The 16928-nt window shown below is 47.7% G+C and overlaps 1 protein-coding gene and 1 long non-coding RNA gene across 2 annotated transcripts in view; one reads left to right on the forward strand and one right to left on the reverse strand.

The window, feature by feature from the left end:
- LOC120936107 overlaps positions 1-4345 on the forward strand; it is a 39951-nt gene extending 35606 nt beyond the window's left edge. Inside the window, exon 9 of the mRNA XM_040348224.1 lies at positions 4053-4345. Within this exon, the coding sequence (XP_040204158.1) occupies positions 4053-4176 (124 nt within the window). The 3' untranslated portion in view covers positions 4177-4345. The remainder of the gene's footprint in view (positions 1-4052) is intronic.
- Positions 4346-4609: 264 nt separating this feature from the next.
- Positions 4610-15249, reverse strand: LOC120936108. The gene is made up of 3 exons (XR_005748587.1): positions 15114-15249; positions 8457-8524; positions 4610-4649 (listed from the first exon to the last, which is right to left on the reverse strand). It is a non-coding gene; the product is annotated as an uncharacterized LOC120936108 (long non-coding RNA).
- Positions 15250-16928: the final 1679 nt, after the last annotated feature.

The raw sequence follows: 16928 nt of genomic DNA on the forward strand, positions 1-16928 counted from the left end.
GGTCTGCATACCCGCTGTGCCCATTATTATGTGTCCCCACCATCCCTGTGCTGAGTTCCCAGGTCTGTACACCTGCTGTGCTCATTTTGAGGAGTTCACATCATCCCTGGACTGAGAAATGGACTTCAGTGAGAATTGTAATAGGAGGAACTGGAACACACAAAGGCTGTCGGGGACTGTGAAAATCGCAAAGAGATTTTCAGAATGTAAATAGGACTTAGGCTGGATTCACACCTTTGGATTTTTAGTTCTTTTTGCATTTTGCAGATTTGTACTACAGAACGTGTTCCATAGAAAACCTTGTTAAATGAACTGCAGTGCAAATCTGCAAAAAGCACAAAAAATGCCTAGGTGTGAATCCAGCTTCAGATCTATAATTTTTATGTTTTATGAAGACCTGTTTTTTTTCAGCTGCAATCTGATCACACTCCTAACCCCTACGGCTGGATTCACACCTATGCATTTTTAGTGATTTTTGCATTTTGCAGATTTGCACTACAGAACGTGTACCATAGGAAACCATTTAACAAATGAACTGTAGTGAAAATCTGCAATATGCAAAAAGCACTAAAAATGCATAGGTGTGAATCCAGCCTACCAGTAGAACAAACATGGGAGCTAATATACAATACACTTCTCCACTCCCTCTTCAAACACCATTGGGTGGAGTGTCCTTCATGCTTTTTGTGTTTTTGAACGTATGATTTAAGTGCATTTTTGCCACAATTTGCATTTTCTATGCTTTATTTTTGGCAACTTTGTTGTTGAGCAGATTAAAAAATGCAAATCACATACAAAAACATGGTAAAAACACACTACATGCTTTTCTGCAGCTTCTCTATAGAATTCTTTTGAACCAAAAAAGCAAAATTTTGCATTAAAAAAAGTCCCCGACCCTTTCCAATAACACAGAGGCACAAAAATGCATTGATGTGAACGTGTTCCATAGGAACCCATGTTAAAATCACATCTATGCATGTTGCTTTTGAGCGTTTATGCAGTGCTTGCCGCGTTTTTCGACACACATTTTTACCACAATTTGCCACGAAGGAGGGGGCTGAGAAGCTGTCCGCCGCATCCTTAACAACCGTTGAGTCATCAGTTGTCAGCGGGCTTCCCGCTGAATGTAAAAAAAAAAGAATTGCCAGCCAAAAAAAAACAAGAAAAAAAACAGCGTGGGGTCCTTGGATCTAGTATGGATTCAGAGTTGCATGCTCGGATAAGAATCTGGTATGGATTTTGGGGGACCCCACGCCATTTTTTTTAAAATTTGTGTGGGGGGTCCCCCAAAATCCATACCAGATCCTTATCCGAGCATGCAGGTCAAGGAAGGGAGGGGACAAGCGAGCGCCCCCCTCCTGAACCATACCAGGCCGCATGCCCTCAACATTGGAGGGATGGGTGCACCTTGCCCCCATGTTGACGGAGACAAGGGCCTCTTCCCGACAACCCTTGTCCGGTGGTTGTCTGGGTTTGCGTGCGGGGGCTTATTGGATTCTGGAAGCCCCCTTTAACAAGGGGGGCCCCCAGATCCCGGCCCCCCCTATGTGAATGAGTATGGGGTACATTGTACTCCTACCCATTCACTTAAAAAAAGTAGTGTAGTGTTAAAAAATACAGTAGACAGTTTTTGACAAGTCTTTTATTAAAAATCTTCTTCTTCTCCGCTTCCTCCGGTCTTCCTCCATCTTCTCCTGCATCTTCATCCTCCAGTCTTCTCCCCTTGCTTCTTTTTCTGCTCTTCTGTCTTCTTTGTCCGGTGTTCCTCTTCCTCTGCCACCGCTCCCGCCGACGACCCTCCTTCGGTGCTGTCTCCCGCTGATCTGTCAGCACAGATGTCCTGCATTTCTTAAATAACGACGGGGGCGTGGCAATCGGATTAGGTCACCCGGAGGCCATGCCTTCTTGTGACATCACGGGCCCATCTTGCCTGGGCAGTGATGACACAAGGAGGCATGGCCTACGGATGACGTAATCCGATTGCCATGCCCCATCGTTATTTAAGAAATGCAGGACATCGGCGCAGACAGATCAGCAGGACGCAGCAACGGAGGAGGGTTGTCTGTGGGAGCGGCGGCAGAGGTGGCAGAAGAAGAAGAACACCTGACAAAGAAGAGAGAAGAAGAGCGGAAGAAGCAGGGGGAGAAGGAGAAGACCGGAGGACGAAGATGCGGGAGAAGATGGAGGAAGAAGTGGAGAAGAAGAAGATTTTTAATAAAAGACTTGACAAAAACTGTCTACTGTATTTTTTAACACTACACTACTTTTTTTTAAGTGAATAGGTAGGGGTACAGGGTACCCCATACTCATTCACATGGGGGGGCCCGGGATCTGGGTGCTTAAGGGGGCTTTCAGATTCCGATAAGTCCCCCTCCTGCAGACCCTGAAAACCACCGGGCAAGGGTTGTCGGGAAGAGGCCCTTGTCCCCATCAACATGGGGGCAAGGTGCTTTGGGGTGGGGGTGCAAATCTTGAAAAAAAAAACTGTGTGGGGTCCCCCCCAGGCCCTTGGGTCTAGTATGGATTCGGAGGGGACCCATAAAAAAAATGGTGTGGGGTCCCCCCCAAAATCCATACCAGACCCTTATCCGAGCATGCAGCACGGCAGGTCAGGAAAGGTCGGGGATGAGAGAGCGCCCCCCCGAACCATACCAGGCCGCATGCCCTCAACATTGGGGGATGGGTGCTTTGGGGCAGGGGGGGCTTTGCGCCCCCCCACCCCAAAGCACCTTGCCCCCATGTTGATGGAGACAAGGGCCTTAAAGTTGATGGGGTCAAGGGCCTCTTCCCGACAACCCTTGCCCGGTGGTTGTCGGGGTCTGCGGGCAGGGGCTTATCAGAATCTGGAAGCCCCCTTTAACAAGGGGGCCCCCAGATGCCGGCCCCCATTATATGTGAATGAGTATGGGGTACATTGTACCCCTACCCATTCACCAACAAAAACTAGTGTAGTGTTAATTGTTAAACAATACAGTAGACAGTTTTTGACAAGTCTTTTATTAAAGATATCTTCTTCTTCTCTGATTCTTCCTCCGGTCTTCCCCCATCTTCTACCACATCTTCATCCTCCGGCCTTCTCCTTCTCCCCCTGCTTCTTCTTCTCTCTTCTGTCTTCTTCGTCCGGTGTTCTTCCTCTGCCGCCACTCCCGCCGATGTCCCTCCTCCAATGCTGCGTCCCCGCTGATCTGTCCGCGCAGATGTCCTGCATTTCTTAGATAATGAAGGGGGTGGGGCCATTTGTCTGTCATATGGAGGCCCCGCCCCCTTGTGACATCACCGCCTGGGGGTATGATGGGTCCGTGATGTCTCAAGGGGGCCGGCCTCCAGATGACGTAATCCGATTGCCACGGCCCCATCGTTATTTAAGAGACGCTTGACATCAGCACAGACAGATCAGCAGGATGTAGCATCGGAGGAGGGTTGTCGGAACACTCCCCTCCTTTCTGCTCCTCAGAGGATGTCCTTTTCTCTGCTCCTCCTCTTTTGTCACATGTCTGACCAGTTTCAATATCCCAGGTGGAACCTATGAAAGTGTAGTATGTGAATAAGCATGCACAATGCACAATTTGGCAGAAAGTGTTAATATTTTTATTGTTGTAACATAAATAGTGATATTGAAGAAATTAAGAGCTCTGCTGGGGTGGAACTGTATAATGCAATGCATGTCATAATCATTATGTTCACTATCGTTCTGCTCATTCGTTTCCTGCAATAAAGACCGGTTGCTGCTGTTCTCTCTCTCCACATGCAGGGTGACTGGTCTGGTCTCTGCCCCTTCCTGTGGTTCTCTGCAGGCAGCCTGAAGTGGGTGGAGCCTGTCAGGCCCCTCCCACTGAACAGACTACATACAGCACAGTAGTGTCATTTCTTCTTTTACAATATAACATCTAGGCTTTTACAATATAATATCTAGGCTTGTATAGTCATGTGGTGCCCACAAAGAGCTTTTGTGGCAATTGAAGAATTTATGTAATTAAATGACAGTTTTTGTTCCTAGAGCTTTAACAGAACAGGTAATATAACAGTCTCTTTGTATCTTTGGCTTCATGCAGTAATCCTGGCCTTTGTTACATCTATAACACTGAATACAACTTTGTTAGCCTGGACTGTACTACTGGAAGAAGATGTATATGTGTGAAGGATCCGAACACCACAAAAAAAAAAGAAGAGACATGAATTTATTTCATTTTATTTACTTTTTTATTATTTTGTAAAATATCTTTGTAAATAAAAACTTAATATAACTAAATTAAAAAGTAATATAACTATTAGGACTCTGCTGTTTTGTTTGTCCTGTGTTGGATATTCTTGTCATTAAAACACATTCCTCAAGTTTAAAGTAGAACTAAACTAAACTAGTAATCATTATTGACTATTTTTAATCCTTATGCAGCTAGCAATATTAAATCGATAGGAAGGTATATTATATTGACTTGTTTTAACCTTCTTTTTTTTAACCACTGCAGCCCCGGTAGAATTTACCCCCTTCCCGACCAGAGCACTTTTTGCGATTCGACTCTGCGTCACTTTAACTAACACTTGCGCGGCCGTGCGACGTGGCTCCCAAACATAATTGGCGTCCTTTTTTCCAACAAATAGAGCTTTCTTTTGGTGGTATTTGATCACCTCTGCGGTTTTTAGTTTTTGCACTATAAACAAAAAAGCGACAATTTAAAAAAAAAAATGCAATATTTTTTACTTTTTGCTATAATAAATATCCCCCAAAAATATATATATATATATATATATATATATATATATAAAAAAAATTCCTCAGGCCGATACGTATTCTTCTACATATTTTTAGTAAAAAAAAAAAAATCGCAATAAGCGTATATTCATTGGTTTGCGCAAAAGTTATAGCGTCTACAAAATAGGGGGTTAGATTTATGGCATTATTATTATTTTTTTATTAGTAATGGCGGCGATCTGCAATTTTTATTGTGACTGCAACATTATGGCGGACACATCGGACACTTTTGATACTATTTTGGGACCGTTGTCATTTATACAGCAATCGGTGCTATAAAAATTTACTGATTACTGTGTAAATGACACTGGCAGGAAAGGGGTTAAACACTAGGGGGTGATCAAGGGGTTAAGTGTGTCCTAGGGAGTAATGCTAATTGTGGGGGGCTGGGCTACCACTGACATGACAGTGATCACTGCTCCTGATGACAGGGAGCAGTAGATCCCTGTCATGTCACTAGGCAGAAAAGGGAAATGCCTTGTTTACATAGGCATCCCCCTTGTTTTGCCTCTCTGTCTCATGATCGCAGGCCACCGACAAACATCGAGTTTGTGGGACCCGCGGGCACACTCGCGCAGCGGGCGCGCGTGCCCGTAGGGTGGCAAATTCAAAGAGACGTACCTGTATGCCCATTTGCCTGCCTGTGCCATTCTGCAGACTTATATGTGTGTCTGCGGCAGTTGGCAAGTGGTTAATATACATTTCTTTAATTACTTCCTGGTTTCTGGCCTAGGCCATACATCCCAGGAGTTGTAAAAAAAATTTTGCAAGTCCTTTTCTATTCAGGTGAATTGGTAGCCCATTCATTTTGTAGCATCTACAAAATAGGGGATAGTTTTATGGCCTATTTTTGGTAAAAAAAAACGCAATAATCGTTTATCGGTTGGTTTGCGCAAAATTTATAGCGTTTACAAAATAGGGGATAGTTTTTTTGCATTTTTATTTTTTTTATCTACTAATGGCGGCGATCAGCGATTTTTTTTTCGTGACTGCGACATTATGGCGGACACTTCGGACAATTTTGACACATTTTTGGGACCATTGTCATTTTCACAGCAAAAAATGCATTTAAATTGCATTCTTTATTGTGAAAATGACAGTTGCAGTTTGGGAGTTAAACACAGGGGGCGCTGTAACATTTAGGGAACACTGTGTGTGTGTTTACTAGTGTAGGGGGGTGTGGCTGTAGGAATGACATCATCGATCGGATCTCCCCTATAAAGGGGATCACCCGATCGATGCGCCGCCACAGTGAAGCACGGGGAAGCCGTGTTTACACACGGCTCTCCCCGTTCTTCAGCTCCGGGGAGCGATCGCGACGGAGCGGCTAAAAACAAATAGCCGCGCCGTCATCCCGGATCGCTCCCCGAGCGGACCCGACCTCCGCATGTACCGGGGGGGTCCCGATCGGACCCCCCACCCACGTCTAGCAGAGGACGTACAGGTACGTACATGTGCCTGTCTGTGCCATTCTGCTGACGTATATGTACATGAGGAGGTCGGGAAGTGGTTAAAATTCACTGAACACTGCTGAATGGGAATATATTCATCAATTGAATCTACCCAACTCTCTCAAACAAGTCAGTGAAATCTCAGTCAGACTTCAGCTCCCTGGCTGCTGGCTCCTCTTAAGCCTGGTACACACGATCGGATTTTCTGTGGACAAAGCCTCTGACTTTTGTCCAAAGGGCGTTGGCCATGAACTTGTATTGCATACAAACAGCAAATAATTGTTGGTCAAACACGAAATGACATGTTTTTTCAGCTCTTTAGCGCCACCCTTTGGGCAACTTCTGCTAATGTTATGTTATGGTGAGCATTGCTTCTGAGCATGCATGTTTGTACTTTGTCCGAAGGACTTCTGTACACACGATCGGATAATCCGTCAACACACTTTTATTGTCGGAAATTTTTAAAGCATGCTATCCAACATTTGTTGACGGAAAATCCGACAACAATTGTCCGATGGAGCATACCAGAGCCGGTACAAGGGGTGGGCAGGAGGGGAGGTGCCCTGGGCGGAGTGTGAGAGGGGGCGGGTTGTTAGCAGGCATAAGAGTTTTTTATCCTATACTGGGCATCACTAAATGGCGGCCCGCGTCCGACCCAAGCTGCTGCTCTTTCTGGACCGCTGCAATTGTGCCATTAAATCGCCGCTTTTGTCCCCAGCCTCCTCCGCTGTCATAAGCAGAGTAGAAAGGAGCGGGAGGCGGGACCAGCACTGCGGGGAGAGTGGTAGCTGCCTGTCACGTTAATCGGGAGGTGATTGGCTGCTAGGAGGCCGTCCTGGCAGCCAATCACCAGTTCACCAATATGAAAAGTCAACCTGGCAGCTCCCGTGCCTTGCCCAGTGCTGCTGTGCCTTCAGTTTAGGATTGTCCAGCCGCCTGCTCTACGCTCTGTGAAAGGGAGGAGAGTGAAGGGAGGAAAATATATGGAACTGTGAAAGATGGGAAGCGAGGGAATGGGGGCAATGCTGTTTGGAGGGGTTGTGTAAAGGGGGCAATACTGTGTGGGGGATATGTAAAGGGACTATACTGTGTGTGGGGTGATATGTAAAGGGGGAAATACTGTGGGGGGGAGGGTCATGTAAAAACCGGGGGGGGGGGGGCGCAGTTTGCCATCTTCGCCCTGGGCACCAAATGGCCTTGTCCCAGCACTGGAGTATACAAATGGTCATATTTTCCAACAACAGCCTACCATCACAAAATCCTATCGTGTGTACGGGCCTTTAGTGTGTCTGCTGTCATCTCCAGATGACTGGCAGCCAATAAAAGACGAAGTGTAATCTCGTAAAAGATACCACACATTTTTTTTTCCACAAAAAATATTTTTATTGGGAGCATTAAAGAAGATATCAACAGTACACAGATTACATTAATGGTATGTGAGCCATGATGTAATTGTATAATACCAAGCATAAGTTGTAAATGAGTCATGGTGTGTAAATTACCACACATTTATTAATCATTAGATCTACTCACATAAAAGCAAAATGAGGGAAGTTCATCTGTCATACACAAGTAACAGTATATACATGTGCTAGGAACAAAGGGCCAGATTCACAAAAGGGATATGCAGGCGTATCTACTGATACGCTGTCGTATCTCTGTTTCTATCTATGCGACTGATTCATAGAATCAGTTACGCATAGATATCCCTAAGATCCAGCAGGTGTAATAGTTTTACACTGTCGGATCTTAGGATGCAGTACCACGGCCGCCGCTGGGGGGAGTTTGCGTCGTAAACCAGCGTCGGGTATGCAAATTAGCAGTTACGGCGATCCACTAAACTTTTTCCCGTCGTTACGTCGACGCAAGTGTTAGTTTGCCGTCGCAAAGATCGGCGCAAGTCTTTTTTTACGTCACGATTCACAAAACGTTGGCGCGTCGTAATTTTGCGCAAAGCACGTCGGGAAATTTGCGTCGGGAGCATGCGCAGTACGTCTGGCGCGGGAGTGCGCCTAATTTAAATGGTACCCGCCCCATTTGAATTGGCCCGCCTTGCGCGGAACGGATTTAGGATATACCGCCGCAAATTTCCAGGTAAGTGCTTTGTGGATCGGGCACTTAGACAGAAAATTTGCGGCGGTGTAACCTAAATCGATTACGTTACGCTGCACCCGGGCTACGTGAATCTGGCCCAAAGTCTCTTACACAGACAGCCGCATTGTGTGTATTCTCTGCCGCTGGCTAGCCAAACTCACCATGTAGCTCCGCCCTTGATGCGTTTAGTCATCACCATGACTTATTTTCCATGAAGAAGTCACGTATCCTGGTGAATACAAAAAAGTACAGCGCACAGTGGTTAAATGAATAAAACTTTATAGTCTTTTAAAATGTGAAATGCGGACAGTAGAACATGAATTAATAAATTATTAACAATAGCAACAATGTTTATAATGAATATAAAACAGGTCTGATAATAGTCCACAATGCATCTACAGAAGCAAACAGATGGTAAAGTGATGGTAAGGTGGAAACTAAGGCACTGAGGGGAGATAGCAAAAATGCTTCCATACAGTAAGTGTGGAGAGATGTAAAAGTACCTTCACAGCCAGTGGCGGAACTACCGCCATAGCGACCCACGCGGGCGCTATGGGGCCCGCAGCTGAGTGGGGCCCGGTGAGGATGAAGAGCCCCACCATGTCGTTCCGCCCGCTCCACTCCCCCTGCATTTATGTGTGACATAAATAATTGTTTGTGATCCTTGCCGCCGCGCAGTCCTGCGGAGGAAGAGGAGGCGGCGCTGGGAGGTTGTCACAACCTCGATCATCCAGTTGTTTGGTCAGTAGGTGGTGTGCTCCTCCCCTGGCTCCTCCCCTTCTCCCGTGCTCTGCGAATCTCCTACTAACTGTACCATGTGCATAGCGCGGGTAATGCTGAGGAGCTCATTGACCTCCTCCACGATGGACGCCGGCCATAGTGTAGAAGACGGACCTGCCACTGTGATGCCACCTGCCAGAGCAGCGCGATCATCGGCGAGGTACTGTGCATGATGGTCCGCTGCCTGACACTGACAGCATACCAGCTGCTTGTGATAAACTTACACGCAGCCCTAATGCTGTGATGCCACCTACTGTCTCCTGTCATCATCATGCTTTCTGTCATCCCCCTGTTCCTGGCATCCCAGTGGGATGCCAGGAACAGGGGGATGACGAGGAGCACGATGATCCCACCATCCTACTTTTGAGGCCTGTCATACATATTATCACCCCCTGTCATCTCCATCCTTCCCCCCGTCACCTCCCTACCACCCACCACTGTCATCTCCATCCTCCCCGTCACCTCCCTACCACCCACCCCTGTCATCTCCATCCTCCTTGTCAGCTTCCTACCACCCACCCCTGTCATCTCCATCCTCCCTGTCACCTTCCTACCACCCACCCCTGTCATCTCCATCCTCCCCGTCACCTCCCTACCACCCACCCCTGTCATCTCCATCCTCCCCGTCACCTCCCTACCACCCACCCCTGTCATCTCCATCCTCCCTGTCACCTCCCTACCACCCACCCCTGTCACCTCCATCCTCCCTGTCATCTTCCTACCACCCACCCCTGTCATCTCCATCCTCCCCGTCACCTCCCTACCACCCACCCCTGTCATCTCCATCCTCCCTGTCACCTCCCTACCACCCACCCCTGTCATCTCCATCCTCCCCGTCACCTCCCTACCACCCACCCCTGTCATCTCCATCCTCCCTGTCACCTCCCTACCACCCACCCCTGTCATCTCCATCCTCCTTGTCAGCTTCCTACCACCCACCCCTGTCATCTCCATCCTCCCTGTCTTCTTCCTACCACCCACCCCTGTCATCTCCATCCTCCCCGTCACCTCCCTACCGCCCACCCCTGTTATCTCCATCCTCCTTGTCAGCTTCCTACCACCCACCCCTGTCATCTCCATCCTCCCTACCACCCACCCCTGTCATCTCCATCCTCCCTGTCATCTTCCTACCACCCACCCCTGTCATCTCCATCCTCCCTCTCACCTCCCTACCACCCAACCCTGTCATCTCCATCCTCCCTCTCACCTCCCTACCACCCAACCCTGTCATCTCCATCCTCCCTGTCATCTTCCTACCACCCACCCCTGTCATCTCCTTCCTCCCCGTCACCTCCCTACCACCCACCCCTGTCATCTCCTTCCTCCCCGTCATCTTCCTACCACCCACCCCTGTCATCTCCATCCTCCCTGTCACCTCCCTACCACCCACCTCTGTCATCTCCATTCTCCCCGTCACCTCCCTACCACCCACCCCTGTCATCTCCATCCTCCCCGTCACCTCCCTACCACCCACCCCTGTCATCTCCATCCTCCCCATCACCTCCCTACCACCCACCCCTGTTATCTCCATCCTCCTTGTCAGCTTCCTACCACCCACCCTTGTCATCTCCATCCTCCCTATCACCCACCCCTGTCATCTCCATCCTCCCTGTCATCTTCCTACCACCCACCCCTGTCATCTCCATCCTCCCTGTCACCTCCCTACCACCCACCCCTGTCATCTCCATCCTCCCTGTCAGCTTCCTACCACCCACCCCTGTCATCTCCATCCTCCCTGTCAGCTTCCTACCACCCACCCCTGTCAGCTTCCTACTACCCACCCCTGTCAGCTTCCTACTACCCACCCCTGTCATCTCCATCCTCCCTGTCAGCTTCCTACCACCCACCCCTGTCAGCTTCCTACCACCCACCCCTGTCATCTCCATCCTCCCTGTCTTCTTCCTGTCACCCACCCTTGTCAGCTCCTACCACCCACCCCTGTCAGCTCCCTACCACCCATCCCTGTCATCTTCCTACCACCCCCTGTAATCTTCATACCACCCCACACCCTTAAATTTACTGGTGCACATTACATATGATGGACACAGGGGGACATTTTCTTTGGGGGGGGGGGGGGACGCACGTAGCTGGTCTTGCCTAGGGCGCCAAATTGCCTAGCACCGGCCCTGCCTGCACTGAGGGGCAGATTTCCGCCAGCCCGCTCCACTCACTGCTGCACTGTGAGACAAATTGTTGCCAACCCGTTCTGCCCGCTCCGCGCTCCACTGTGAGGCAAATTGACGCCCACCCGCCAGCCAGCCCGCTCCACCTGTTCTGCCAGCACGCTCCATTCACCTGGGCTTTGCTGGCAGAACAGGAGAACAGTCAGCGGGTGAGTGGACTTGCTTGCCAATCAGCGGGCGGGGGAGCAGAGAGATGACATCATCTGCATCATTGCAGTTCCGTCCCCACTGTGCGGGCAGCAGAGAGATTACATTATCTCTCTGCTGCCTGCCTTTACTCCGGGACACAGCAAGTGGCAATCCGCAATGTGTGGCAGGTGATGTGGCAAGTGACAATCTGCTACGTGTGGCAGGTGACGTTGTGGCAAGTGACAATGTGTGACAGGTGGCATCGTGGCAAGTGACAATCTGCATTGTGTGGCAAGTGACAATCCTCAATGTGTGACATCGTGGCAAGTAGCAATGTGTGGCAGGTGACAACCCGCATCTGGTGACGCGGCAAGTGACAATCCGCATCTGAAGGCAGGTGACGTTGGTAAGTGACACGCTCGGGGCTCCTACTGATTCTGCAATATGGTGAGTTGAACTATTTTATATAACAATGTAATAATAGAAAATATGCACTTCAAGCATTTTTATTATTATTATTTTTTTTTTTTACTAGTAATGGCAGTGATCTGTTTTTTTTTTTTGTGAGACTGCGACATTGCGGTGGACAGGTCAGAAACTTTTGACACATTTTTGGGACCATTCACATTTATACAGCGATCTGTGCTATTAAAATGCACTGATTAATGTGTAAATGTCACTGTCAGGGAAGGGGTTAAATGTGTTCCCTGGGAGGTGTTTCTAACTGGGGGGGTGGGACTGACTGGAGGAGGAGAGAGATCTCTGTTCCTAATCACTAGGATAGAGCCATGACAGGTCCTCATTATACTTCTATATACACGTATAGAGCCATGACAGGTCCTCTTTAGTTATAATTATATCAAATAAAGGATGTGGGGCATTTTGGTGGGCGTGATTTTTTTTTCTGGGGGGGGGGGGGCCCCATACAACATTTTGCTATGGGGCCCTGTGATTTCTAGTTACGCCCCTGTTCACAGCCAATCACAAGACTCCATGCTGGCAGACGATTCAAATGGTGGCAGAAAAGCTATTAGTGCCAGGGGCAGTCGATGGAAGGAGGCTCTGGAGCAGGGAGCAGTGTGGCCAAGCCACCCGGATGTAAAAACGAGCGCCGCAAAAGCGAGAAGCTCGTCACCGCTGCGATGGAGGGCAGCGGGGGGAACCTGGGTCAGACGTACCCAAACGGATGGAAGGAGCCAAAGACGCCGCCGCGTCAGTCAAAGCATGGAGGGGCGGGATCGTCAGTGGGTTGCAGAGTAGAAGGAGGCGGTGTCCGGACACACTCCTTCTCTGGTCACGTGGTGTCTGCAACCAATCGGAGGACCAGAATCCGGACGAAGGAAGGTCCTACACAGACATTACTGGAGGTCTCCCAGAAAGTCAGAGTGCAGTGAAGACAGCACTTGGGGGCTTCTGTAGGCAAAGTGGATGTCAGAACACATAGAGACAAGCCGTGACTGACATGTTTCGCGTCACAGACGCTTTGTCCTAAAAGCGTCTGTGACGCGAAACATGTCAGTCACGGCTTGTCTCTATGTGTTCTGACATCCACTTTGCCTACAGAAGCCCCCAAGTTTCTGCCACCATTTGAATCGTCTGCCAGCATGGAGTCTTGTGATTGGCTGTGAAGGTACTTTTACATCTCTCCACACTTACTGTATGGAAGCATTTTTGCTATCTCCCCTCAGTGCCTTAGTTTCCACCTTACCATCACTTTACCATCTGTTTGCTTCTGTAGATGCATTATGGACTATTATCAGACCTGTTTTATATTCATTATAAACATTGTTGCTATTGTTAATAATTTATTAATTCATGTTCTACTGTCCGCATTTCACATTTTAAAAGACTATAAAGTTTTATTCATTTAACCACTGTGCGCTGTACTTTTTTGTATTCTGTTATTTCCATGTTTCCTAGTGGTTTATAGCTGCACGATAGGTTTTTTATTCTTTGCCTTATACATCATCATGTATGGCACCGTGACATGGTGTAGCGCCATCTAGTGGGATTTTTTTTGTATAAAACGTATCCTGGTGAGGCTTTGGATGACATCATCACATAGTACAAGCAGTTTGTGGAATACAGACCCTCAAATCAAAGCACCTCATCCCCTATAACGAATACAAAATGCAAAATGGGGAAAGGGTAACAAACCCTGGGGACTTTTAAACGGTGCTAGTAAATACAATAACACAAATAATGTACAAAGTAGAAAAATGTATTTATTGGAAAACAATCAATATAAAAACCATCCGATAGATATAGGCTATAGCTCCAACAATGAGCTTAACCACTTCCCGCCCGGCCTATAGCCAATTTACGTCCGGGAAGTGGTTTTGAAATCCTGACTGGACGTTCCAGAACGTCCTGCAGGATTTCATGCCGCGCGCGCCCGTGGGGCGATCGGTGATGCGGGGTGTCAGTCTGACACCCTGCATCTCCGATCTCGGTAAAGAGCCTCCGGCGCAGACTCTTTACCACGTGAGCAGCCGTGTCCAATCACGGCTGCTCACGATGTAAACAGGAAGAGCCGTTGATGGCTCTTCCTCACTCGCGTCTGACAGACGCGAGTAAAGGAGAGCCGATCGGCGGCTCTCCTGACAGGGGGGGTTCGCGCTGATTGTTTATCAGCACAGCCCCCCCTCGGATCACCACACTGGACCACCAGGGAAGCCCACCCTGGACCACCAGGCTGGGTCAAACAAAAAAATAAAAGGCTGGAAAAAAAAAAGTCTTAAAAAAAAAAAGCATTTAAAAAAAAAAAAGATGCCAATCAGTGCCCACAAATGGGCACTGACTGGCAACATGAGAATCAGTGCTGCCCCACAGTGTCCATCAGTGCCACCCCAGTGTCCATCAGTGCCACCCCACAGTGTCCATTAGTGCCACCCCACAGTGCCCATCCATGCCCAGTGCCCACCTATCAGTGCCCATCTGTGCCACCCATAAGTATCCATCAGTGCCACCCATAAGTGCCGCCCATGAGTGCCCATCTGTGCGCCCATGAGTGCCCAGTGCCGCCCATGAGTGCCCATCAGTGCCACCTATGTGTGCCCATCAGTGCCACCTATGTGTGCCCATCAGTGCCACCTATGTGTGCCCATCAGTGCCACCTCATCTGTGCCCATCAGTACTACCTCATCGATGTCCATCAGTGCCATCTCATCGGTGCCCATCAGTGCCGCCATATCAGTGCCCGTAATTGAAAGAGAAAACTTACTTATTTACAAAAAAATTAACAGAAAAAAATAAAAACGTAATTTTTTTTCAACATTTTCAGTCTTTTTTTAGTTGTTGCGCAAAAAAAGAATCGCAGAGGTGATCAAATACCACCAAAAGAAAGCTCTATTTGTGGGGGAAAAAGGACGCCAATTTTGTTTGGGTACAGTGTAGCATGACCGCGCAATTGCCATTCAAAGTGCAACAGTGCTGAAAGCTGAAAATTGGCTTGGGCGGGAAGGTGCGTAAGTGCCTGGTATGGAAGTGGTTAAAGGAACCTGTTGCAGAAGTTGCTCTACATGTTTCGCTCAAATTGAGCTTCTTCAGGAGCTTGAACAGGAAAAATACACAGGATGGAACAGGAATTAGTAAATCTATATGTATAGGTACAGATTAAACAATACAATGCAGTACACATAATTGTGGGGAAAGGAATATAATAATTGATATAAGACGGTATAGGTTCACATACATTAAAGTGTATAATTCTGGCACAAAACTTACCACAATAGACTGGAACAAATCAAAAAATGTGAAAGCATAATGGGAAAGTAAAAGCCAAACAGCACACGTCGCCGTCAGTAAATTGGAACCATAGATCAAAAAATCCCGACACTCAATCCAGAGCCATAGTAAGAAAGAGCCTAATATAAACAAAAAGTATATGTTTAGAAAAACAATCGGGTCAATTTTGAAAAAAATTCAATATTTTTTACTTTTACTTTTACTTTTTTCTTTAATAAATATCCCCCAAAAATATATAAAACATTATTTTTTTCCTCAGTTTAGGCCGATACGTATTCTTCTACCTATTTTTGGTAAAAAAAATTGCAATAAGCGTTTATCGTTTGATTTGCGCAAAATTTATAGTGTTTACAAAAAAGGGGATAGTTTTATTGCATTTTTATAAAAAAAAAATGTTTTACTACTAATGGCGGCGATCAGCGATTTTTTTCGTGACTGCGACATTATGGCGGACACTTTGGACAATTTTGACACATTTTTGGGACCATTGTCATTTTCACAGCAAAAAATGCATTAAAAATGCATTGTTTACTGTGAAAATTACAATTGCAGTTTGGGAGTTAACCCCTTCGGCGCCCCCTTGTGGTTATGTGTGACCTCATTTGTGTTTCTAACTGTAGGGGGGTGTGGCTGTAGGTGTGATGTCATCGATTGTGTTTCCCTATAAAAGGGAACACACGATCGATGACAGCGCCACAGTGAAGAACGGGGAAGCTGTGTTTCCACACAGCTCTCCCCTTTCTTCAGCTCTGGGGACCGATCGCGGGACTCCAGCGGCAATTGGGTCCGCAAGTCCCGCGGTCACGGAGCTTCGGACCGGGTTGCGCGCACGCACCCGCGGCGCGTGCGCGACCCCATGGCTCCTTCTGAAGGAGCGATTTGTCATAGTCACCCCCTCTATCTCCCGGAGGGATGTGCTCGGAGCTCCAGAGCTGAGAATTTCATTTTGAGACTATCAAAGTGATGGAAAATGCCAATATGGCGACTAATTGGAGTCTCCATTTTCTTTTTAGAGATTAGTGCAACGTGATCGCAGATGCAATGGAAAAAAGGGGCGTTTCGTTTTTTCAACATAAAAGGCCCGCAGTCACATTGCATAATATAGACTATACCAATGGATTGGCAGGTCACAGAGAAAGCCGGTCTGTAGATACGTCCATTCGGAAGCGCAATGTTAGATGCAGAATGGACGTATCTACAGAATGGACACCTGTGGCAAGGTCTGGTCCCCTTGGGCCCTTCGAAGGAGGGCTTACGGGAACAGTGATGGCTGTGGACCAGTTTATCGCAAAGAGAACGCGATCTTTTGAAGGTGATCTCGGGATAGGTATTGATGTGTTTCGATACTGTTTCGTCACTCATCAAAAGACACCAATACCTCTGTAAAATCACACGTATTTGTCGGTGATGACCCGAGAAACGTGTAATTAAACGTACACCAGGATTAGCTTTCGTATGGTGAGAAACATTTATATTTACCAGTTTATGATACTGCTAGAATTGAGTGTTCACTGAATTGGACAGCACACCACACTGAATTGGACAGCACACCACTGCTATATACTACAAATAAGGGAATATAGGTCCTCTTTCTGGAGAAATCTGGGGTCTAAGACCCCAGATCACCCCTCTACCCTTGAAAGCATCAGATCAAAAAAAACAGTGGCCCGGATTCAGGTAGATTTGCCCCTTATTTGCGGAGGCGCAAGGGCAGCGTTTTTGCCCTGCGCCCCCGCAAATTTACTGCGCTACCCGCGATTCACGGAGCAGTATCTCCGTAAATTGCATGTGCGC

This window comes from Rana temporaria, chromosome 4 (genome assembly GCF_905171775.1).
Source record: "Rana temporaria chromosome 4, aRanTem1.1, whole genome shotgun sequence".
Lineage (NCBI taxonomy): Eukaryota > Metazoa > Chordata > Amphibia > Anura > Ranidae > Rana > Rana temporaria.